The sequence below is a fragment of the Salmo salar genome, chromosome 16 (assembly GCF_965601325.2).
Source record: "Salmo salar chromosome 16, fSalSal1, whole genome shotgun sequence".
Lineage (NCBI taxonomy): Eukaryota > Metazoa > Chordata > Actinopteri > Salmoniformes > Salmonidae > Salmo > Salmo salar.
In genome coordinates, this window is record NC_138306.1 from 28,011,279 (window position 1) to 28,037,293 (window position 26,015).

At 47.8% G+C, this 26,015-nt stretch overlaps 1 protein-coding gene and 1 long non-coding RNA gene across 4 annotated transcripts; one reads left to right on the forward strand and one right to left on the reverse strand.

The window, feature by feature from the left end:
• Positions 1 to 12,754: 12,754 nt before the first annotated feature.
• Positions 12,755 to 13,383, reverse strand: LOC145861094 (uncharacterized). Its single transcript, XR_014380870.1, has 2 exons — positions 13,221 to 13,383; positions 12,755 to 12,870 (listed from the first exon to the last, which is right to left on the reverse strand). It is a non-coding gene; the product is annotated as an uncharacterized LOC145861094 (long non-coding RNA).
• A 1,767-nt stretch (positions 13,384 to 15,150) lies between these two features.
• pdp2 (putative pyruvate dehydrogenase phosphatase isoenzyme 2) lies at positions 15,151 to 22,126 on the forward strand. Of its 3 annotated transcripts, none has more exons than XM_082962660.1 (10): positions 15,151 to 15,237; positions 15,895 to 16,004; positions 16,306 to 16,470; positions 16,895 to 17,014; positions 17,110 to 17,396; positions 17,549 to 17,654; positions 17,817 to 17,886; positions 18,574 to 18,740; positions 18,928 to 19,227; positions 19,342 to 22,126. In XM_082962660.1, exons 1-10 carry the CDS (start codon positions 15,192 to 15,194, stop codon positions 19,612 to 19,614), a joined length of 1,644 nt encoding a protein of 547 aa, XP_082818786.1. In that variant the 5' UTR covers positions 15,151 to 15,191; the 3' UTR covers positions 19,615 to 22,126. The 3 variants fall into 3 exon arrangements, with proteins under 3 accessions (XP_082818786.1, XP_014004030.1, XP_014004031.1); XM_014148555.3 differs by having other exon boundaries at positions 15,207 to 15,342; XM_014148556.3 differs by having other exon boundaries at positions 15,218 to 15,338.
• The last annotated feature ends 3,889 nt before the right edge of the window (positions 22,127 to 26,015 follow it).

Genomic DNA, 26,015 nt, shown 5'->3' on the forward strand with positions numbered 1-26,015 from the left:
CAGGGTGGATATTATAACAGAACATGGTCAAGATGTTAAAATGTTCATAAATGACCAGCATGGTCAAATAATAATAATCATAGTAGTTGTCGAGGGTGCAACAAGCACGTCCGGTGAACAGGTCAGGGTTCCATAGCCGCAGGCAGAACAGTTTAAACTGGAGCAGCAGCACGGCCAGGTGGACTGGGGACAGCAAGGAGTCATCATACCAGGTAGTCCTGAGGCATGGTCCTAGGGCTCAGGTCCTCCGAGAGAAAGACAGAAAGAGAGAAAGAGAGAATTAGAGAGAGCATATTTAAATTCACACAGGACACCGGATAAGACAAGAGAAATACTCCAGATGTAACAGACTGACCGTAGCCCCCCGACACATAAACTACTGCAGCATAAATACTGGAGGCTGAGACAGGAGGGATCAGAAGACACTGTGGCCCCATCCGATGATACCCCCGGACAGGGCCAAACAGGCAGGATATAACCCCACCCACTTTGCCAAAGCACAGCCCCTACACCACTAGAGGGATGTCTCCAACCACCAACTTACCGTCCTAAGACAAGGCCGAGTATAGCCCACAACGATCTCCGCCATGGCACAACCCAAGGGGGGGCGCCAACCCAGACAGGAAAACCACGTCAGTGACTCAACCCACTCAAGTGACGCACCCCTCCCATGGACGGCATGGAAGAACACCAGTAAGCCAGTGACTCAGCCCCTGTAAAAGGGTTAGAGGCAGAGAATCCCAGTGGAAAGAGGGGAACCGGCAAGGCAGAGACAGCAAGGGCGGTTCGTTGCTCCAGCCTTTCCGTTCACCTTCACACTCCTGGGCCAGACTATACTTAATCATAGGACCTACTGAAGAGATAAGTCTTCAGTAAAGACTTAAAGGTTGAGACTGAGTCTGCGTCTCTCACATTGGTAGGCAGACCATTCCATAAAAATGGAGCTCTATAGGAGAAAGCCCTACCTCCTGCAACCAGAAGGAAAAAAACTCTAGACCACCTTTACTCCACACACAGAGACGCATACAAAGCTCTCCCTCGCCCTCCATTTGGCAAATCTGACCATAATTCTATCCTCCTGATTCCTGCTTACAAGCAAAAACTAAAGCAGGAAGCACCAGTGACTCGGTCAATAAGAAAGTGGTCAGATGAAGCAGATGCTAAGCTACAGCACTGTTTTGCTAGCACAGACTGGAATATGTTCCGGGATTCCTCCAATGGCATTGAGGAGTACACCACTTCAGTCACTGGCTTCATCAATAAGTGCATCGATGACGTCGTCCCTACAGTGACTGTACGTACATACCCCAACCAGAAGCCATGGATTACAGGCAACATCCGCACCAAGCTAAAGGCTAAAGCTGCCGCTTTCAAGCAGCGGGACACTAATCTGGATGCTTATAAGAAATCCTGCTATGCCCTCAGACGAACCATCAAACAGACAAAGCGTCAATACAGGACTAAGATTGAATCCTATTACACCGGCTCTGACGCTCATCGGATGTGACAGGGCTTGAAAAATATTGCGGACTACAAAGGGAAATCCAGCCACGAGCTGCCCAGTGACGAGAGCCTACCAGACGAGCTAAATGCCTTTTATGCTTGCTTCGAGGCAAGCAACACTGAAGCATGCATGAGAGCACCAGCTGTTCTGGACGACTGTGTGATCACACTTTCCGTAGCCGATGTGAGCAAGACCTTTAAACTGGTCAACGTTCACAAAGCCGCAGGGCCAGACGGATTACCAGGACGTGTACTCAAAGCATGCATGAACCAACTGAAAAGTGTCTTCACTGACATTTTCAACCTCTCCCTGACCAAGTCTGTAATACCTACGTGTTTCAAACAGACCAGCATAGTCCTTGTGCCCAAGAAAGCGAAGGAAACCTGCCTAAATGATTACCACCCCGTAGCACTCACGTCGGTAGCCATGAAGTGCTTTGAAAGACTGGTCATGGCTCACATCAACACCATCATGCCGGAAACCCTAGACTCACTCCAATTCGTGTAACAGATGTATAGCGTACTCTCCTTGCGTTGTGTTTTTTTTCCCTAATAAATCACATCAGCCAGTGGTCCCAGTTGAGCATTATTTATTCCTGTTGTTAAATGAGAAACAGCACAGTAGTTGTGCAGGGCTTAATGATACTGATGGCTGTCGATGGCAAAAGCCCTTGCATCACATTTTCATACTGGGTCACAAAATACAAAAATACAATACAAAATATAACATGTGTAAATACCTGTTGTTAAATGAGAAACAGCACGGTAGTTGTGCAGGGCTTAATGATACTGATGGCTGTCGATGGCAAAAGCTGTAGCATGAAGACAACTGTGTTAGCAGTGGGCTTATGTGGCCATTACAACGATGTATGCTAGTTAACACTTATCTACAGCAATCATATGCCAAAGCACATTCCAGAAAGCCCCTAACAGGTACCATATACTCACACATGTATAAATCAGTAACGTACAGCAAACTTGAACACATTGTAAAATATAAAATATAAAACAGTATTCAGAACGTGACCTACCCCTTGCATCACATTTTCATACTGGGAAGACCTGACGTTCGCGATCTCCCCCTATCTGCAAGCGGGGCCAATCACAACACACCTTATTGTCATCAGTTGAACCAACCAATACGAATGCTTGAACATTAAGTACACATTTCTGTAGAGGCAAGTGGAAACATAACCAACCTTGTTACATTCTCCCCTGCTGAATTACATTTGCACACTATAAAGAAACAAAATGAGGTATGCAATACCTTGCAATACATATGTCACCAAATATTCCAGTGCAAAGACTTTTCTCCAAAGAGAATTAGGGGAATTCAAAGACCCCGTAGGAAAACATGCCTGTTTGTAACGGCTGTCTTCTGTAAAAATGGACCAAGGCGCAGCAGGTATGTGAATACTCATGGTTATTTTATTACCAAAAAAAGAGTAAAGCATCCACTTGAAAAAAACAATGACGGTGACAACAGTAGCAGTTTTACAGGCTATACACGCAGTGTAAAAACAACTACCCACCAACCCAAGTGACAAACATACTCCTACATATATGACTCCCAATCAGGAACAACGATCCCCAGCTGTTCCTGATTAGGAGCCACAAGACCAACACAGAACACAAGACTGCCACGTCCTGACCCCAAAACTACAACAACAGCTCCATCTGCTGGTCAGGACGTGACAGTACCCCCCCCTCAAGGTGCAGACCCCGGAATGCACCTAACAATGAAAAAACACCAACAAACAAAAATCCCCAACAAAACCCATAAACAATAACCCCTAAACAATAAGGGAGGGAAGGGAGGGTGGCTGCCGTCAACGACGGCACTGTGCTACACCCTCCCTCCCCAACCCACCTATCCTGGAGGTGGCTCCGGTGCAGGACGTGGACCCTGCTCCACCCTCGGCGTCGCCCACTTCGGTGGAGCCGATAGCTGCGCCAGGCAGACGGACCCCTCGAGCCGGGCCGGGGGACAGGAGGGCCCCTCGGGCTGGGCCGGGGGACAGGAGGGCCCCTCGGGCTGGGCCGGGGGACAGGAGGGCCCCTCGGGCTGGGCCGGGGGACAGGAGGGCCCCTCGGGCTGGGCCGGAGAGCAGGGGGGCCCCTCGGGCTGGGCCGGAGAGCAGGGGGGCCCCTCGGGCTGGGCCGGAGAGCAGGGGGGCCCCTCGGGCTGGGCCGGAGAGCAGGGGGGCCCCTCGGGCTGGGCCGGAGAGCAGGAGGGCCCCTCGGGCTGGGCCGGAGAGCAGGAGGGCCCCTCGGGCTGGGCCGGAGAGCAGGAGGGCCCCTCGGGCTGGGCCGGAAAGCAGGAGGGCCCCTCGGCCTGGGCCGGAGAGCAGGAGGGCCCCTCGGGCTGGGCCGGAGAGCATGCGGGCCCCTCGGGCTGGGCCGGAAGGCATGCGGGCCCCTCGGGCTGGGCCGGAAGGCATGCGGGCCCCTCGGGCTGGGCCGGAAGGCATGCGGGCCACTCGGGCTGGGCCGGAAGGCATGCGGGCCACTCGGGCTGGGCCGGAAGGCATGCGGGCCACTCGGGCTGGGCCGGAAGGCATGCGGGCCTCTCGGGCTGGGCCGGAAGGCATGCGGGCCACTCGGGCTGGGCCGGAAGGCATGCGGGCCACTCGGGCTGGGCCGGAAGGCATGCGGGCCACTCGGGCTGGGCCGGAAGGCATGCGGGCCACTCGGGCTGGGCCGGAAGGCATGCGGGCCACTCGGGCTGGGCCGGAAGGCATGCGGGCCACTCGGGCTGGACCGGAAGGCAGGAGGACCACTCGGGCTGGACCGAAGGGCAGGAGGACCCCTCGGGCTGATCCTGACAGGCCGGGCACCCTGGCAGATCAGGGCAGGCGGGCACCTCTGGCAGAACCGGGCAGTCCGGCCACTCTGGCAGAACAGGGCAGTCCGGCCACTCTGGCAGAACAGGGCAGTCCGGCCACTCTGGCAGAACAGGGCAGTCCGGCCACTCTGGCAGAACAGGGCAGTCCGGCCACTCTGGCAGAACAGGGCAGTCCGGCCACTCTGGCAGAACAGGGCAGTCCGGCCACTCTGGCAGAACAGGGCAGTCCGGCCACTCTGGCAGAACAGGGCAGTCCGGCCACTCTGGCAGAACAGGGCAGTCCGGCCACTCTGGCAGAACAGGGCAGTCCGGCCACTCTGGCAGAACAGGGCAGTCCGGCCACTCTGGCAGAACAGGGCAGTCCGGCCACTCCGGCAGTTCAGGGCAGTCCGGCCACTCCGGCAGTTCAGCGCAGTCCGACCACTCCGGCAGTTCAGCGCAGTCCGACCACTCCGGCAGTTCAGCGCAGTCCGGCCACTCCGGCAGTTCAGCGCAGTCCGGCCACTCCGGCGACTGTTGACTGGCGGGCAGCTCCGACGACTGTTGACTGGCGGGCAGCTCCGACGACTGTTGACTGGCGCGCAGCTCCGACGACTGTTGACTGGCGGGCAGCTCCGACGACTGTTGACTGGCGGGCAGCTCCGACGACTGTTGACTGGCGGGCAGCTCCGACGACTGTTGACTGGCGGGCAGCTCCGTTGACGACTGTTGACTGGCGGGCAGCTCCGTTGACGACTGTTGGCTGGCGGGCAGCTCCGTTGACGACTGTTGACTCCTGATGCGTGGGGCAGGTATTGGACGTACCAGCCTGGAGACACGCACCTCCATGCTAGTGTGTCTAGCGGGAAACACCGGACCGAAAGGGCGCACTGGCGGTCTTGAGTGCAGGGTTGGCATCACCCCTTCCGGCTCGATGCTCCCCTTGCCCTGGCACCTGCGGGGCGCTGGTACTGGGCGCACTGGGCTGTGCGTCCGTATAGGCGAGATGGTGCGCACCTCAGCGTAACATGACGCCCTCCACCTCGTACGCACCGCCCTGTAGTCACGGGTAGCTGGCTTACGGCTCTTCCCTGGCCTGGCCAAACTACCCGTGTGCCCCCCCCAAAAAAAATCTTGGGGCTGCCTCTCGGGTTCCCTTAGCTCCCTTAACTTGTCCGCCCAGAATTTTCTCTCGTCCTGCCAGGTCCATTCTTCCATTTCCTTCTCCTGTGGCTTTCTCCTCTTCTGCTGCTTGGTCCTTTGGTGGTGGGTAGTTCTGTAACGGCTGTCTTCTGTAAAAATGGACCAAGGCGCAGCAGGTATGTGAATACTCATGGTTATTTTATTACCAAAAAAAGAGTAAAGCATCCACTTGAAAAAAACAATGACGGTGACAACAGTAGCAGTTTTACAGGCTATACACGCAGTGTAAAAACAACTACCCACCAACCCAAGTGACAAACATACTCCTACATATATGACTCCCAATCAGGAACAACGATCCCCAGCTGTTCCTGATTAGGAGCCACAAGACCAACACAGAACACAAGACTGCCACGTCCTGACCCCAAAACTACAACAACAGCTCCATCTGCTGGTCAGGACGTGACACTGTTCCATGTTCAGCACACTCAGTGACAATAAGAACCTCACAGAAAGACCTTGGTCTACTTGACCTCTGACCCATGACCTCCATGGGGTCTCTTGAATGAGAAAAAAAAAATTTTTAAAAGGAAAAAATAAAAAATGGTCGACAGACTTGGATTCTAATCCTACACCCACACAGGTATTCTAATGAATTCTGTATGAAAAACCCTCTGTGTCTGCATAGTCTCTATGAGTCTCACCGGGCGTTTCTTAACCCGACCAGCCGCTGACCTGACAGGCCTAACAGAGATATTACGTTTAACCTGTTCACCTACAACCACCACTGGTGGGTCACTTTCCACAGTCGGTGGATAGTCAAGGTCAAGGGTTCTGTGACTGTTGCTGGAGCTTGTGCTACCAGCGGCATCTTCAGAATGCCTTTCTTCTTCAGAGGGTTCGGACATTTCTTCTCCAAAGGTTAGCTCTGACACGCTTGTGCCACCAGCGGCACCCTCAGAATGTGGTGAGTTCTGAGGGTCCCTCGCCAGTGGCCCATCTTCCAGCACACCTGGAGTTTATTTTTGAGTGCTCCGGATGTGCTTCCCCCGAGGTCTGTTCTGATACCCACACACTAGTCCTCTCACCAATGTCCATTTCTGGTATATCGTTCACGGATGAGTCCTCCATCTCCTCACTCGGATCCTCACGGTCTCCCATATTAGGTGTCTCCAAGGCAGTGTCAGGTAGAGGCAAGAAGTTTACAGGCATTATCAGATTACGGTGGACCGTTTTCTCCTGGCCAGTCGACATGTTCTGTATATTGAAGATGTGGATGTCGCTATTCTTTTCCGTAACAATATAGAGGTTGTTCTCCCAACGATCCGCCAGCTTCCTCTTTCCACGTTCACCCTTATTCGCCAGAAGCACCCGATCACCGACCTCCACTGGAGCCCCTCTGATCTTCCTGTCTTCCTGTTGAGGCCCGCATGCCTCTTCAGCTGTTTGGTTGCCGACACCTGTACCATCTCCATGGCCTCCCTCAGGTCTCTCGTCAGGGACCTTATGTACTCGTCATAGTCTACAACCTCTGAGTCTCGCAGCACCGTACCAAACATCATGTCGACAGGCAGACGTGGGGTTCTCCCAAACAACAACTGGAAAGGGGCGTAGCCCGTGGTTTCATGGACCGTACAGTTGTAGGCGAAGGTCAACGACATCAGCTTCTGGGGCCACCTGTGCTTCGCTCTTGTAGGTAAAGCCCTGATCATGTTTCCCAGCGTTCTATTGAACCTTTCGACTCCCCCGTTCCCCATCGGATGGTAGGGAGTTGTGTGCGACTTCTGGACTCCTGCAGCACTCAACAACTCAGCAATCAATTTACTTTCAAAGTTGGCCCCTTGGTCAGAGTGGATACGACGAGGAAAACCATACACACAGAAGATGTTGTTCCATAGCTGAAGGGCCACTGCTTTAGCTGATTGGTTCGGACACAAGAAGGCATGGGCCATCTTAGTAAAATGATCAGTGACGACCAGGACATCCAAGGACTTGTTGTTGGAGTCTTCAGCAGACCAGAAGTCCACGCACACCAACTCGAGGGGCTCAGTCGTGATGATGTTCTCCAGTGGAGCTCTGGCCTCTGGCTCGGTGGCCTTACTGAACACACACCTCTTGCAGGTCTTGACATACTCTCTGACATCCGACTCCAAACCATGCCAGAAGAACCTCTGTCTCGTCAAGTACAACGTCCGCTGTTGCCCCTGATGACCGGCTTCATCGTGGACACCCTTCAAAACTGTCGCCCTCATTGAGGTGGGTACTACATACTGGTACGTCTTCTTCTTTGACAGCAAACTTTTGGTAACGCGATACAGTACACCCATTTTCAGAGTGAGCTTCTCCCAGGTCTTCAGAATCCGCAGAGCCTCGAGTGGTTCATGGCCACGTTCCCTCCTAGAAGGTCTACGGCCCCTGTCCACGTAGAAGACAACTCTGGCGAGAGCGTCATCCTGGCGCTGCTTTGATATCAGGTCGTCACGGGATAGCACTCTCACATCTGACATCTCAGACGGCACCAGTGACTGAGTGAGCTGAGGCAGTAGCAGCGCACAGTTCTGTAAACCAGCCTCCCCTTGCGACCTCAGGACTGCTGACACCGCTTCCTTTGACAGAGAACCAGGAGAAGGATAGGAGGTAGTCTGGCAGTCCATGACAATTTCACAGGCATCTGCCTCAATTGACGGTGAGCAGCTTTCAAGGTCGAATGGGTGGGTCGACCAGCGTAACACATCTTGCACCTTCTCAGCACGTACTCCCGCAGCTTCTTCCAGCAAGGCCTTGTATGGAACCCTTGTGATGCGGTGGAGAGCGCTCGGCTGCACAAATGGCTGTCTACTGAGTGCATCAGCAATGACATTTTTGGGACCGGGAATGTACTTGATGTCAAACTCGAATGGAGCAAGTTTAGCAACCCATCTCTGTTCACAGGCGTCCAATTTGGGCTTGGACGGGATGTACGTTAATGGGTTGTTGTCTGTCCATACAGTAAAAGGCTTGCCCCTTAGCCAATGACTAAATTTCTCACAGACAGCCCACCGTAAAGCAAAAAACTCTAACCTATGGGCAGGATACTTTGACTGTGCATAAGTAAGTGATTTGCTAGCGAATGCTACCGGTCTGGCTGCAGACCCATCCTCTGGCACCTGGGAAAGGACAGCACCCAATCCATTACTAGATGCGTCTACAGACAGCAAGAAAGGTCTACTAAAATCAGGGTGGGCTAGCATGACCTGATCGAGGAGAGCTTGTTTCAACTGACTAAAGGCCTGTTTGCACTCACCAGTCCATTCTGCTGCTGTGAGTTTCCTATGTATTCCTCTTTTCCTCTTGCCTTTCCCGTGGCGTGGTGCCTTCGTCCCCGTTGTCAGCCCATGCAGCGCCTTAGCGATGGTGGAGCACCCCTCAATGAACTGCTGGTAATAGACTATCATTCCGAGAAAGGACCGAATCTTCCCCTGGGAAGGCACGTCCGTGTTATCCTCCATGAGATCCTTCTCTGTCATCCCTGTAATAGCCGTCACTTTTTCTGGGTCTGTGGCCACACCTCCTTCACTGATGACATGCCCCAAGAACCGCACTGACCTCTTCATGAAATGGCATTTCTTTGGAGACAATTTCAGATTATGGGCTTTGAGACGCTCAAAAACTGACTCCAAGCACTGCAATCCAAGTTCTTCAGTCGGGGCAAAAACCAGCACATCGTCCAGGTAGCATAGGAGGCTAGAAAAATTTTGATCCCCAAAAATGCTCAACATCATCCTCATGAATGTAGCTGGGCTGTTACATAGTCCTTGTGGAAGACGGTTATATTCATATAACCCAAAAGGAGAAGTGAAGGCTGTAAACTTCTTGTCGTCTTCATGCACCTCCACATTGTAGTAGCCGGAGGTCAAATCCATTGTAGAGAAGAAAGCATTGCCACCCAGGGCCGCCAGAGCATCAGCTTGGTGAGGTAGAGGGTGAGCATCCTTTACGGTGCGTGCATTGAGCCATCGGAAGTCTGTACACAGTCTCAGATCACCAGACTTCTTCCAGACCAGGACGAGTGGGGAGGCATACTCACTGCTGGATTTCCTGATTATCTCTCGCTCTTCCATCTCATCCAAGGCCTGCCTGAGCTTGTCATAATGGTTAGGGGAGAGCCTACGGTAAGGTAGCCTAAAAGGCTTAGTGTCACTGAGTCTGATGCGATGGACATATCCCGTAGCCTTCCCGCAATCTAGTTTGTGCCGGGAGAAGATAGACTCGTAGCGGGCTATAAGCTGAACTAGCCTGGCCTTACACTGTTGCGACAACTGAGTGGATTCAATGTCAATGTCACCTAACCCTAACTCGTGCAACACCTCACTTGTCACTCTGTGCGGGTTGACGGTACTGTCAACGGTCAAGCTATCTCCACTACCATTGTCAAAGTCTGGATTGTCATCCATTTTGTGTACCTGCTGCACCAGGGGGACCGGTTTGACAGTGGGCCCATCCATATAGTCAGTGTCAAAGTCCTCTAATGCCATGCAAGGAAAAACATCCACTATCTTGGCATTCCGTCTCACCGTTACTGGCTTTGGTGAGGGATTGATAACTTTGACAGGGACCCAGCCATCGCTCCACAATGTCGCTACTGTTCTCCCCACTAGAATGTTTTTTGGTCTTGAGCGTGCCCTCGTAGGCTCAATAACGACAGCACTGCCCGCGGATACATTTTGAGGCGTACACAGCCGGCCCCAGACTAAATGTTCCTGCATAGGCTCCAATGTGACCGCCCGCTTCAGCCTTACTGTGCCCAATCTTTCTGGCACTTCAGTCCCTTTCCATCTCTCTACATTAGCCAGCAGACGGAACAGTTTGTCATCTCCATTGTGTTCAGATGATGACATCTTCTCCCAGAAGTCACCAGTCGTCTTCAGCTCCCTGACGAGGTGTTTAATCACGTTGCTGCCTAGGATAAGCTCATCACGTTGGCCATCCACTACTAGAACAGGGACAGAGACACTGCTGCCATACACAGACAGATTCAATTCACACACACCTACAGGCTTGGTCTTCAACCCCCCGCAGCCAACCAACACCACTTCAGTTGGACTGAGGGAGCCACTCTTGAGCACACCTGCTTTCTCAAGGCGTGGCACCACTGTTGAGCTCAATGTGCATGCCATAGAACCGCTGTCAATCATAGCGCTCACCTCTATAACATCCCCCAGTAACACACTAGTATAGAAGAGTTCATCGTTGTGGAGCACTCTCTGTGTATTTTGCATAACGACTTTTTCGTTCGACTTGACTTCATCACAAACATTTAAATATACTGACTCTAGATCTACACCACTAACTGATTGGGGCACCTCACAAGGCCCAGCACTTCCCCCCATCCCGTGCGGGCCAGCTAGTTTTCCTGCCGCTGTGTCGTGTCGCTGTTTTGATGGAGCGACGGGAGTTACCGATGAAGTGCGAGGGCATTCTAGACGAGTGTGCCCAGCTGCATAACAGAGGAAGCATAGGTGGTTAGAATAACAATGATCCATTGTGCTGTGATTCGCATCACCACACACTTTGCATTGCAAAGACGGGTTCACCCTTCTCCTGGGCCTCCCCTGGAAACGGTTATCATAGCCGCCTACAGGTTGCTGTGGCCTCTGCTCCAAGACCCGTTCAAGCATGCCAATCACCCGATCCAATGCCTCGGATGAGCCAGTTGTGGGCTGCTGCAAGGGGTCCGGACAGTTTGCAACAGCTGACACTGGCCTACTTACTTCCTGCATCAGTGTGGTGACTAGTGGGGCCAGCCACAAGGGACGTGGAGCCTTGCACTTCCTCTGGTACTCCTCCAGCCTGCCATGGACCTCCGCAACCGTCCACTCATGCAATGTTTTGCACATGAATATCAATGACAGCTCTGGGTTCGGACAGTGCTTGATGAACATGACAGAACACGTGATGGATTGTCTAGCTCCTTGTTCTGCCTCTTCAAACAGTCCTCTGCCACCTCTATAGCCCTGTTCAGTCTGATCCAGTAGTCAAATGGAGTCTCCCCTTCCATTGGCAACGTAGAATAAACATCAGCTAGGGGCATGTCGGAGTTGACTGTGTCGCTAAAGTGACGCTTCAGAATGTCAAAAACTGGTCTAGGGCCCTGGCTTAAGTCAACTGGGTTACTGCGTAGGCTTACTCTTACCACGTCACGTGCCCGCCCTGACAGTTTACCCAAAACTTCATCTGAGCTCTCCTGCCCATCATAGCCCTTCCTCTGCATGTACGCTAACATGGTCTCCTCCCACTCATGCACTGTGCATTTCTCTGAACCATCCCCCCTGAAACACACTGGTTCCCTGACATCATTTTTCACCACTACATTTAGACTAGAGCTGGCCCCAGCCATGGTACCACTAACATAATCGACCTTCTGTCCTACCCCATCTCCCATAGCCTTTGTTCCAAACAAGAGGCAATATTTTCACCTATGGAGTGACCTATCTGCTTAACAATGTCTGCCAGGAAATCCATAGACACATCCTCCTTCCTAGGACTAGGTGAAACTGGCTCGAATGCACTGAGTTGAGGTAGCTCTAAATCACGTGGAAAGCGCACACTTGCCTGTGCAGTTGGCCTGGCCAGAGGTGTGGAAGTAACTGGAGAAATAGCTGCCCCCCTACCCACTGGCGGTGAAGGGTTAAACATGAAAACTCCCCTACCTCTCCCAAAACCTTCCATTTTTAAAATAAAATAAAAAAATATATATATATTTTTTAATGTAAATATTTAGACAAAAAAAACCAAAAAATCACAATCAATATGAACAATTCTATCAAATCAAAATGAACATAATCCACTCAGAACAAACGTTCAGTAGTAGATGTCTAACAAGACCAAGAATCAACACAGAAAAGTAACAAGAAACGCCATCATAAATAGTTGTCACCACCGTGTGGTAGAAAATGGCGTTGCCCTCACGTTAATTGGCTTCGGAAGGTTACTAGCATAACAGCACAATTACATCACTAAATAATCATAGCATCACCACATACAAGTAATAACCAGTACATTATATTTCCCCCCACTCACTCATGCTACCAGGAGCTCCCTGAGAATTCCACTTGTGCAGACTTCGAAACCTAGGCCTCTGGCGTGCATCAGCAACCGCAGTACTTCTTGAAGCCGGGTCTCGGATCCCTCCACGTGACGTCCGGCGAAGACAAGAAGACGAGTCACGGCACCAGTGTAACAGATGTATAGCGTACTCTCCTTGCGTTGTGTTTTTTTTCCCTAATAAATCACATCAGCCAGTGGTCCCAGTTGAGCATCATTTATTCCTGTTGTTAAATGAGAAACAGCACGGTAGTTGTGCAGGGCTTAATGATACTGATGGCTGTCGATGGCAAAAGCCCTTGCATCACATTTTCATACTGGGTCACAAAATACAAAAATACAATACAAAATATAACATGTGTAAATACCTGTTGTTAAATGAGAACCAGCACGGTAGTTGTGCAGGGCTTAATGATACTGATGGCTGTCGATGGCAAAAGCTGTAGCATGAAGACAACTGTGTTAGCAGTGGGCTTATGTGACCATTACAACGATGTATGCTAGTTAACACTTATCTACAGCAATCATATGCCAAAGCACATTCCAGAAAGCCCCTCAATCCCTAACAGGTACCATATACTCACACATGTATAAATCCGTAACGTACAGCAAACTTGAACATATTGTAAAATATAAAATATAAAACAGTATTCAGAACGTGACCTACCCCTTGCATCACATTTTCATACTGGGAAGACCTGACGTTCGCGATCTCCCCCTATCTGCAAGCGGGGCCAATCACAACACACCTTATTGTCATCAGTTGAACCAACCAATACGAATGCTTGAACATTAAGTACACATTTCTTTAGAGGCAAGTGGAAACATAACCAACCTTGTTACATTCGCATACCACCACAACAGATCCACAGATGACGGAATCTCAATCAAAAGGAACACCTATGTACAAAAGAAACACCTATGTGAGAATGTTGTTCATTGACTACAGCTCAGCGGTCAACACCATAGTACCCACAAAGCTCATCACTAAGCTAAGGACCCTGGGACTAAACACATCCCTCTGCAACTGGATACTGGACTTCCTGACGGGCCGCCCCCAGGTGGTAAGGGTAGGCAACAACACATCTGCCATGCTGATCCTCAACACTGGGGTCCCTCAGGGTGCGTGCTTAGTCCCCTCCTGTACTCCCTGTTCACCCACAACTGCGGGGCCAAGCACGACTCCAACCCGATCATTAAGTTTGCTGACCACACAACAGTGGTAGGCCTGATCACCAACAACAATGAAACAGCCTGTAGGATGAGGTCAGAGACCTGGCAGTGTGGTGCCAGGACAACCTCTCCCTCAATGTGAGCAAGACAAAGGAGCTGATCGTGGACTATAGGAAAAGGAGGGCCGAACAGGCCCCATTAACATTGACTTTGCTGAAGTGGAGCGGGTCGAGAGTTTCAAGTTCCTTGGTGTCCACATCACCAACGAACTATCATGGTCCAAACACACCAAGACAGTTGTGAAGAGGGCACGACAACACCTTTTGCCCCTCAGGAGTCTGAAAAGATTTGGCATGGGTCCCCAGATCCTCAAAAAGTTCTACAGCTGCACCATCGAGAGCATCCTGACCGGTTGCATCACCACCTGGTATGGCAACTGCTCAGTATCTGACCGAAAGGCGCTACAGAGGGTAGTGTGTATGGCCCAGTACATCACTGAGGCCAATCTTCCTGACATCCAGGACCTATATACTTGGCGGTGTCAGAGGAAGGCCCAAAAAATTGTCAAGGACTTCAGTCACCCAAGTCATAGACTGTTCTCTCTGCTACCGCATGGCAAGCGGTACCGGAGTGCCAAGTCTAGGACCAAAAGGCTCCTTAATAACAGCTTCTACCCCCAAGCCATAAGACTGCTGAACAATTAATCAAATGGCCACCCGGACTATTTACACCTCTGCTACTCGCTGTTTATTATCTATGCATAGTCACATTACAAATTATCCCGACCTGTAACCTGTACCACCGCACATTGACTCGGTACCGGTACCCCCTGTATATAGCCTTGTTATTGTTATGTAACTTTCTTGTGTTACTTTTAGATTTTTTTTATTTAGTAAATATTTTCTTAACTCTATTTCTTAAACTGAATTGTTGGTTAAGGGCTTGTAAGTAAGCATTTCACGGTAAGGTCTACACCTGTTGTATTCGGCACTTGTGACAAATACAATTTGATTTGATTTGAGATATTCAGGTCCTGTTGGGCCGTAGGGAAGTCAAGTCCTTGATCCGGGCAAAAGGGCTCGTTCTTTGGTAAAGGTAGTGGGATTCTAGTAGTAAGGGTAGGCAATTTTATCAGGTGCACAGGTCAGTTAAGGATGAGGTGGGGAGTATTGGATGTAGGAGAGAGGATGTTGTGTGGAGCAGACCAAGGTATGGGCATACAGGTTTGAATGCCACATTGTGGATGATAGAGAGACATGAAACAGGTCTGTGTGATGAGTATTCAGTGGTGGAAATGGTGGAACATGTGTTGATATTTTGTGAACTCTATGACTTAGAAGTGGTATCTAGGGCTCTATTTCACTTTCTTAGAGGAACAGGACTGAAGAAAATTCAATGTAGGTATGACGTGACTGGCCTCACACTCCAGTACAGTAGTTGGCAGTGTACGCACCTTTAAAATTGGATGCGATCCGCCAACCCAATCTCAAAGAAGAAGGTGTCGCTGACAGGCAAGTAGTTGCTTACCTGGCTTGTTCTTTTGGGCAGCTGGCACATACCGCAGCAGTCTACCTGAGAATGGTTTGATTCACACTTCTTCAGTCGTTAGCTAGTAGGTACGTGATTCATTATTATACGTCCGATAAATATCGCTATCTAAGTATCGCTCTACGATATCGCCTGCAAAGCATTCGGTGGACAACTTCGCTAGCTATTCTGCGTACATCAGTGGTGGCTAGCTAACACCAGCAGTCTATTTTTGGTCGTATTCATCAATGCACACCGTAGCGTTAACTGTTAAAGTTAACCTAAACGGTGTAAGTAACGTTAGCTAGTTACGTTGCATAACTTTGCTACAGTGTGTGCACTAATGACCACGATCTGATGTAGGCTAAAGTTAGCAGGTTACGTTACTGTATTCTGTTTATATTTTAGCTAGCTAGCTAACGTTACCTGAAGTTGTTTCTACAATAAATCTACATATATAGCCAACTTAGCGCTAGCCTCACCAAACGTGCTATAACGTTAGTGCTTGCATCTTGTGTCAGCGCTCTACTTGAACAACAAACGTTACAGTAGCTAGCTATTTCCACTCCCAAATCTGATAAGCCTAGTCAGGTGTGCAGGTGATAATTCCAGACATTTACTGATTATCCGCTGTTTTCTAGGTCTGAGGCACAGCAGAGCCTCATTCTCAAGCCTTCGGATGTCTAGCCATGTGTGTGGCCGCATCCTTCTGCGAGCTGCCAGCAGCACCCTCAGCCCTCTCTCTCCCCAGGTAGGTGCTGTCTGAGAGATCAGAAACACCAAAGCTTTCAATCAGTGACTGGATTAGGGCAATTGTCTGGGAAACCAGGTGTTTGCACTCAGAAAGTAGACTAAATAACATTAATGGGTGACTTGCGCGAAGTGCAACAGAGAATCACACAGGTTTGATTGCAGCCCTTGGAGGGAGCGAACGCTTGCACTATCGATGCAAATGCTGGCCTGTCATTATCTATCCATTCCTTCTCCTGTCTTTCTCTCTCGGCCATCATGCCCTCTACTCCTCCATACCCTCCTGCCACTCCCTCTCTCAGTGGCCCAGTCTGACCCAGCGAGCCTGCCTCTCCTCCTGGGGCTGTTCTGGGTCTGGTGTTAGGTGTAGGTCTCGGGCCACCATGCGCTTCCTCTCCACCCGTCAGGACCTGGACTTCCAGCTGAGCCGTGTCCAGATCAGCAGCATCCTGCGAGCCAACGAGCAGGTAGCACTTATTATAATAATCACTACGGAATCATATAAAGCAGGGGTGTTCATTTCCCATCTATATGTGGGCCACTTCAGGATGCACACTTTCGTTCCGCCCCAACAATATTGCACCTGTTTTAACCAATCATCAATGCCCTTGGGTAGTTCAGGTGAATCAGGTGTGATGGCATTGGGCTGGGCTTTCCCAGGACCGAAAACCCTTGATATAAACCATCAAGCAGGAGAATGCCTTTCTAATGAAGGTTGTTGATCTACTTATCTAGTACAGTCTAGTATTTTTCCATGGAGTGATTTTTGTATATGGTCTGCATTCACACCCTGTCTGCATCAGTGTGCATGGCTCACCCCTAACCAACATGTTTTAGGCAGCATTTCTTCGCCAGTTATTTAAATACACCCTATTGTTCTCTCTAACCCAGGCTGTGAGCATCCCTGAGTTTGATGGCCGGGGTCTCAGTGTTGTGAGGAAGTTTGAAAGCAACCAGCTGGCAGCTAACACCCCCAACGAGGACCGCCGTGGCGCAGCCACCTGCCTACAGGTGTGTGTGTTGTTAGTTACAAACAAGCAGGAGAATGCCTCACATGCTCCCCCAGCTCCTCCCTCCCTCTCTCTCTCTCTCTCTCTCTCCCCCAGACTAAGGGCATGCTGTTCGGGGTATTTGATGGTCACGGTGGCTGGGCGTGTGCCCAGGCGGTCAGTGAGCGTCTGCTGTACTACGTGGCGGTGGCCATGATGTCCCAGAGAGGACTGGAGGAGCTGGAACACTGCATGGAGCAGAGCAGGCCTGTCCCTCCCATCTTACAGTGGTACAAAAACCACGGAGACTACAACTACAGAGAGTCAGCCTCGCTCTATGTAGAACACCTCCGGGTCTTCTGGCAGGAGCTTCTGGACAGCGAGGAGCACGGCGACGGAATGAGGTGGGGCTGTGTGTGTACGTTGTGAGACAATGAGCATGGCATGAGCTGTGGGCCTGACTCCATCTCTCTGATTAGTATTGTTAACCAACTGTTTTTGTCTTCTGGTTCTCATACATCTCTCCAACCCTCTATCCTCCTTGCCTCCCTCCCAGTCCTCCTGATGCTCTGTATTATGCCTTTAAGCGTCTGGACACAGACATCTCTCTGGAGGCCCAGGTCCCACACTCTAGCGACCTGATAAGGAGTACTGCCATACAGGTGTGAGTGTGTGCCGTCCACCTCATTCCAGATTCATCAGGAATTTCAGATTTTCTCACCTAAATCAGCAATGCTATTGCCTTGGTCTTTAACTTATTGTGGCAATGGATTGGTGGCAATTCTCCCCTGACTTTCTCTGTTGTGTTTAACACATCCAACTAGGTGGCGTTTGCTGGCTCCACAGCCTGTGTTGCCCACGTGGGCACTGAGGGGATCCATGTGGCGAATGCAGGTAGGGTGGGATATACGCTGAGTGTACAAAACATTTAAGAACACTTCCTCTTTCCATGACATGGACTGACCAGGTGAAAGCGCTGATCCCTTATTGATGTCACCTGTTAAATCAATTTCAGTTAGTGTAGATGAAGGGGAGGAGACAGGTTAAAGAAGGATTTTTAAGCCTAGAGACGTGTGTGTGTGTGTGTGTCATTGAGGGTGAATGGGCAAGAGTAAAGATTTGTGCTTTTGAACAGGGTATGCTAGTAGGTGCTCGTCGCACCGGTTTGAGGGTGTCAAGATCTGCAACTCTGCTGGGTTTTTCACAATACACACAGGAAACTGTTGAGCAAGAATGGTTCACCACCCAAAGGACATCCAGCCAACTTGACACAACTGTGGGAAGCTTTGGCGTCCACATGGGCCAGCATCCCAGTGGAACGCTTTCGACAGCTTATAGAGTCCATGCCCCGACAAATTCTGGCTGTTCTGAGGGCAAAAGGGAGTGCAACTCAATATTAGGAAGGTGTTCTTAATATTTTGTAAGCTCTCTATAATGGAATTGTATCATAACTCTGTGATAATGACACTCTTAAAGTACTCCCTGTTCGCAACAAATGCACATTAAAATACTATACTATTATTCTCTTCCTTGAACACAGATGAAAATGAAGTTCTGTTCTATTGTGTGGCGTAAACTTAGGTGACTGCCGTGCAGTGCTGGGGGTGCAGGAGGAGGACGGGTCGTGGAGCGCCTTACCCCTGTCCCAGGACCACAACGCACAAAACGAGGCTGAGCTGGAGAGGCTCCGAGCCCAGCACCCCCCCTCGGAGAGGGACACGGTGGTCACTGACGACAGGCTGCTGGGGGTCAGAACACACCACCGCTATCACATAATAGTTGTTCGATCAAATACTGTCGATTTTATTTGTATATCATAAGAAAGACCAGGCTGAGCTGGAGAGAGAAACGGTGGTCACTGGAAGACAGACTCATACAGTATAATTACCTCTGCATGTATTCTGTGTGACTAATTCTCCATCTCGTGATCTCTAGATCCTGATGCCTCTGCGTTCGTTTGGAGACGTAAGGTTCAAGTGGAGCCTTGAGCTGCAGCAGAGTGTTCTAGAAAGCCTGGAGTCTGGAATAGAACTGGACTTCCTTAACCTCTACCAGTACACTCCGCCCAACTACCTGACCCCGCCCTACCTGGACGTGGCGCCGCAGCTGACCTATCACAGCCTCCGACCGCAGGACCGCTTCCTGATCCTGGGCTCTGACGGGCTGTGGGACGAGATGAGCTCTGAGGAGGCGGTACGGCTGGTGGGTGAACACCTGAGTGGGATTCATCTACAGGTAAGGATGAGGGTGTGTGTGAGGGCTGTAGGGAGAAACTTCTTACAGGTGTTTTTTGTCCAGGTGCGTATATCCAATTATCAGTTCTAATGTAGTAAACCATCATCCCTCTAGGCTCCAGTCTCCCCCACTGAGAGACAGTTGAACCTGGGCCAGATGCAAGAGCTGCTGTGGAAACGCCGTGCCCTTGCCATGCCCACCCTGGACCCCAATGCTGCCACACACCTCATCAGACATGCCCTGGGCACCGGGCAGTATGGAGAGCTCTGCCAGGAGAGACTGGCATCTATGTTGGCTCTGCCTGAGGACCTGGCACGCATGTACAGAGACGATATCACAGCAACTGTGGTTTATCTGAACTCTGACCTGGTCAGACAACACAGGTAATGCAGATGGGGACACACGAACATAACATTTTTACAGTAAAGATGGTCTACTTCAACTCAGGCCGGGTCATATAACACACCCACATTTCTTGACAGTTGTTTATTTTACCCTACGGTGAAAACATTTGCTGCGTACTTAGGCCTAATGCTCAAATACTGCCAGCAGAGAACAGAGTGGCATTGTATTAGTGTTTTTCAGATGGTTAAATAAACTCAGCAACAAAAAAAAACGTCTTCACTGTCAACTGCGTTTATCTTCAGCAAAGTTAACGTGTAAATATTTGTATGAACATAACAAGATTCAACAACTGAGACATAAACTGAACAAGTGACTAACAGAAATGGAATAATGTGTCACTGAACAAAGGGGGGTCAAAATCAAAAGTAACAGTCAGTATCTGGTGTGGCCACCAGCTACATTAAGTACTGCAGTGCATCTCCTTATGGACTGCACCAGATTTGCCAGTTCTTGCTGTGAGATGTTACCCCGCTCTTCCACCAAGGCACCTGCAAGTTCCCAGACATTTCTGGGGGAATGTCTCTAGCTCTCACCCTCCGATCCAACAGGTCCCAGACGTGCTTAATGGGATTGAGATCTGGGCTCTTCGCTGGCCATGGCAGAACACTGACATTCCTGTCTTGCAGGAATTCACACACAGAATGAGCAGTATGGCTGGTGACATTGTCATGCTGGAGAATCATGTCAGGATGAGCCTGCAGGAAGGGTACCACAAGAGGGTACCACACAGGACGTCTTTCCTGTAATGCACAGCGTTGAGATTGCCTGCGATGACAACAAGCTCAGTCCGATGATGCTGTGACACACCGCCCCAGACCATGACGGACCCTCCACCTCCAAATCGATCCCGCTCCAGAGAACAGGCCTCGGTGTAACGCTCATTCCTTCGACGATAAACGCAAATCTGACCATCACCCCTGGTGAGACAAAACCGCGACTCGTCATTGAAGAGCACTTTTTGCCAGTCCTGTCTGGTCCAGCGCCGGTGGGTTTGTACCCATAGACGACGACTTTGCCAGTGATGTTTGGTGAGGACCTGCCTTACAACAGGCCTACAAGCCCTCAGTCCAGCCTCTCTCAGCCTATTGCGGACAGTCTGAGCACTGATGGAGGGATTGTGCATTCCTGGTGTAACTCAGGCAGTTGTTGTTGCCATCCTGTACCTGTCCCGCAGGTGTGATGTTCGGATGTACCGGTCCTGTGCAGGTGTTACACGTGGTCTGCCACTGCGAGGACGATCAGCTGTCCGTCCTGTCTCCCTGTAGCGCAGTCTTAGGCGTCTCACAGTACGGACATTGCAATTTATTGCCCTGGCCTCATCTGCAGTCCTCATGCCTCCTTGCAGCATGCCTAAGGCACGTTCACACAGATGAGCAGGGACCCTGGGCATCTTTCTTTTGGTGATTTTCAGAGTCAGTAGAACGGCCTCTTTAGTGTCCTAAGTTTTCATAACTGTGACCTTAATTGCCTACCGTCTGTAAGCTGTTAGTGTCTTAACGACTGTTCCACAGGTGCATGTTCATTAGTTGTTTATGGTTCATTGAACAAGCATGGGAAACAGTGTTTCAACCCTTTACAGTGAAGATCTGTGAAGTTATTTGGATTTTTACGAATTATCTTTGAAAGACGTGGTCCTGAAAAATGGACGTTTCTTTTTTTGCTGAGTATACATGAAGTACTTTTTAGCTTGAAACTCTTACATTTAGGTGAATAACCATGTTGTTTTACTATGTATGTATGCTGATAAAACTGTCATTTTTACTGCATAGTCATCATAGTCCCAAAGCACAATCGGAGCTAAGTGTTTCACAAGACTTGACTGGGTACCACATCATACTTGACCATAGTTTAAATAAATCATATTTTCTTATGAACTCTCTGGTGCACTTCCTCACTTTATACTGAGTCTGATAAAATCTTAAATATATTTTCAGAACTATATTTTGTATGACTTTGTTACCCGGTGTTAGTTTGGTAAAACTGCTATGTATCATATTTGGACTATTTGCTGACAATCTACAGTCCACAAACTGAAAGTTTCATTGTTATTGGCATATGCAAATTGTACACGTGTAATGCTGAGTTAAGAGCAGTCCGATCAGGGGATGAAGTGAAATTGCTCATTATTTGCTGTAAATGTTTTTTTCAAATCACGATTTGAACTTTAAATCACTTCCTGAATGAAAATTTGTTAAAATATTAACCAAAACCCTTCAACTCTGTTGTTTGCCTGCCTGTGTTAGGTTTGAGTTTTCTCCATCTACTGTAATGTGTCTGCAAGTTACTCATCCTCAGCTCTCTCAAATCCTCTGTTTTCCTCTTAGGATTTTTTTATTTTTATGCTCACCTCTCCCTAAAGGGTTTCTTAGTGTAATTAACTCTGGAGCAGAGGCTGGACGAAGTGTACTTTTTAGTCAGTCACACGTCTGTATTAGTATTTTGGGTCACACTGTACCATCTTCTTTTTCAATAAAGGACATTTTGGTTAAATTAACACGATTCCCTTTCGAAATGGGAAAATAAGGCCTTGTTTTCAGCTTTCTTCTCATTTGAACTTCAAACATTTCAAACTTCCTGTGCCACCTCAACTACTTTATCTTGGGATACTTGTTTCATGTACAAAATGAATAAGTTTAAAATAGTCTATTTTTTTCCGTTCTCTATTGACATAATGTAGCTTTTCAAATTTCAAGAACTGTATAAACTGGAAGCTCTTTGTCAAGATCTGATAAAATCGTTTAGGGTGTGCCAGATAAAGCAATTTGGGGCGACAAGTAGCCTAGTGGTTAGAGCGTTGGGCTGGTAACCGAAAGGTTGCTGGATCGAATCCACGAGCTGATAAGGTTCAAATCTGGCAGAAGCCCCAGAACAAGGCAGTTAACCCACTGTTCCCCGGTTGGCCATCATTGTAAATAAGAATTTGTTCTTAGCTGACTTACTAAGTTAAATAATAAAATGTAAAGATAATTACTTTTAAATGACCTTTTCAAAGTTTACTCTTAAAATCCATATAAGTCAAATACAGTAGTCTCAGTCAGTGTAACTATCTTTACGACTCAAATCCTTTATGAACATTCTGAGGAAGCAGCTGGATAATTAACTGTAGGACTCCCCTAACTCCAGATAATTCATATTCTGTTCCTCTTGAATGTTGTGAATGAAAGGAATTAGAGTCCTACAGTTACCCAGATGCTATACCTCAGTGTATTTATGAAGGAGTTGAGTCGTAATAAAGAACTAACGAACGAGCACAGAAAAGGACAGGGTTGGTTGGGGATGGTTAGAAGGAAGTCTGTTAGTTTCACTTCTACATTTGACTACGTGCCTTCAGAAAGTATCCATACCCCTTGACTTATTCCACATTTTGTGTTAAAGCCTAAATCTAAAATGGATTACATTTTTTTGTTGTTGCTCACCCATCTACACGCAATACCCCATAATAACAAAGTGAAACATGTTTTTAGAAATGTTAGCAAATGTACTAAATACAGAAATATCTCATTTACAAAAATATTCACACCCCTGAGTCAAAACATATTAGAATCACATTTGGCAGCGTTTACAGCTGTGAGTCTTTCTGGTTACATCTAAAAGCTTTGCACACCTGAATTGTACAATATTTCAATATATATTTTTTTTATTCAAGCTGTCAATTTGGTTGTTGATCATTGCTTTTTCAAGTCTTGCCATCAATTTTTCAAGACAATTTAAGTCAACTGTAACTCGGCCACTCAGGAACATTCAATGTTTTCTTGGTAAGCAACTCCAGTGTATATTTGGCCTTGTGTTTTAGGTTATTGTCCTGCTGAAAGGTGAATTTGTCTCCCAGTGTCTTTTGGGAAGCAGACTGAACCAGGTTTTCCTCTAGGATTTTGCCTATGCATAGCTCTATTTATTTTTAGCCCAAATTAAATCAAATCAAATTTATTTATATAGCCCTTCGTACATCAGCTGATATCTCAAAGTGCTGTACAGAAACCCAGCCTAAAACCCCAAACAGCAAGCAAAGCATTACTCCCTAGTCCTTGCCGATGACAAGCATACCTATAACATGATGCAGCCACCACCATGCTTGAAAATAAGAGTGGTACTCAGTGATATGTTGTTTGCCCCAAACATAACACTGTATTCAGGACATAAAGTAAATTCCTTAGCCACATTTTTTGCAGTTTTACTTCAGTGCTTTATTCCAAACAGGATGCGTGTTTTGGAATATTTTGATTAAGTAGAGGCCTCCTTCTTTTCACTGTGATTTAGGTTGGTATTGTGGAGTAACTACAATGTTGTTGATCCATCTTCCCGTTTTCTCCTATCACAGCCATTAAACTCTGCAACTGGCATTTTAGTTAAAGGACGCCTGTATCTTTATAGTGACTGGGTGTATTGATACACCACCCAATGTGTAATTAATAACTTCACCATGCTCAAAGGAATATTCAATGTCTGTTTTAAAAAGAATAGTTACCCTTTGCGAGGCATTGGAAAACCTTGGTCTTTGTGGATGAATCTGTGTTTGAAATTCACTGCTCGACTGAGGGACCTTACAGATAATTGTATGTGTTGGGTACAGAGATGAGGTAGTTCAATGATTCAAAAATCATGTTAAACACTATTATTGCACACAGAGTGAGTCCATGCCACTTATGTGACTTGTTAAGCACATTTTTATTCCTGAACTGATTTAAGCTTTCCATAACAAAGAGGTGACTCATGACATTTCAGCTTTTCATTTCATTTTAAATGACATTATGGGGTATTTTGTGTAGGCGAGTGCCACAAAATCTCAATTTAATCCATTTTAAATTCAGGCTGTAACAAACAAATGTGGAAAATGTCAAGGGGTGTGAATACTTTCTGAAGGCACTGTAGATTCTACCAGTTTGTCTCAGTTTGTCTTAAAAATGTCTGTCCTCTCTGGAGGAGCTGGTCACAGATGAACATGGCTCAGGATATCTTGAGTGGCTTTCCTTGAATAATCGATTTGTTAGGTAAGGAGGCAACACAGCCTTATTTAGGCTACATAATCCAGACAACTGCTGTATACCCATCTGCATACTGTATTGATCATGAAGGTTACCTTTAATTTATAGGTTATCGATTGGGTTGGATTAATGGTCTCTGCATTGGTTAGGTGACATATTTGCTGTTGGGATCAATTCAGATTAAAATCTATTTTATTCAAGAAAAATATTACATTTTATTAATTCTCAAAATTAGAAATAGATGCACCCAAATGAAGTTCTCTCCAAGCTTTGCTAAACACTGGTTTGAATTGTTTACTTAGCTAATTGTAGCAATGAGTAAGACCAATAATACCAATATTGCAAATTATTATTATTATTATTATGAATGCATAAATACATACAATGTAAATCACAAACAACATTACAAAAACGTGGATACAGTTCATGGGATAAGATACAGTTCATGGGATAAGATACAGTTCAGTTCATGGGATAAGATACAGTTCATGGGATAAGTTACAGTTCATACAGTTCAGTTCATGGGATAAGTTACAGTTGATACAGTTCATGGGATAAGTTACAGTTCATACAGTTCAGTTCATGGGATAAGTTACAGTTCAAAAAGTTCAGTTCATGGGATAAGTTACAGTTCATACAGTTTGGTTAATGGGATAAGTTACAGTTCATTCAGTTCATGGGATAAGTTACAGTTCATACAGTTTGGTTAATGGGATAAGTTACAGTTCATTCAGTTCATGGGATAAGTTACAGTTCATACAGTTTGGTTCATGGGATAAGTTACAGTTCATACAGTTCAGTTCATGGCGAGGGGATAGGCAAATATGCACTTTCTACAAATATTCATACCTCCTAGGCAGTTTACCTAAACCCTTCAATGGATACTTCCAGGTTAATTCTGAAGTCCATCTATATGACACAAGACAACCCTCCCCACTGCTGCACCTCACATAGTAAATTCTCTGACAAATACAGAGGTATAATACTCTGGAATTTTGATCTTCACATTGCCAAAACATCATCACTCAATAACTTCAAGAAGACTGATGAACCAAACTACTCAGTAATCTCCTCCATTTAGCCTAATCTCACACACTCACATGCACACACACATTTAAACAAAACAAATACTGTTTTTGTTGTTGTTGTGATTACTGATCAATTCATTTATACATTTATAATTAGTACATTTTGTTATCTGTTTTAACAAACCTTTTTTATTTTTGTACTTATGTATTGTACTTATTTTTGTGGTGTGGTTTTCATATAAGCCCTTGAGCTTCCAACCACCCCTGCACACTGCTATTTTTATTCATTTGTTTTTATCTGTATTGTATCTGTTTCAACCTGACACACTTAACATCATTATTTTATGAGAACAGTAATACAAACTACTGGTGA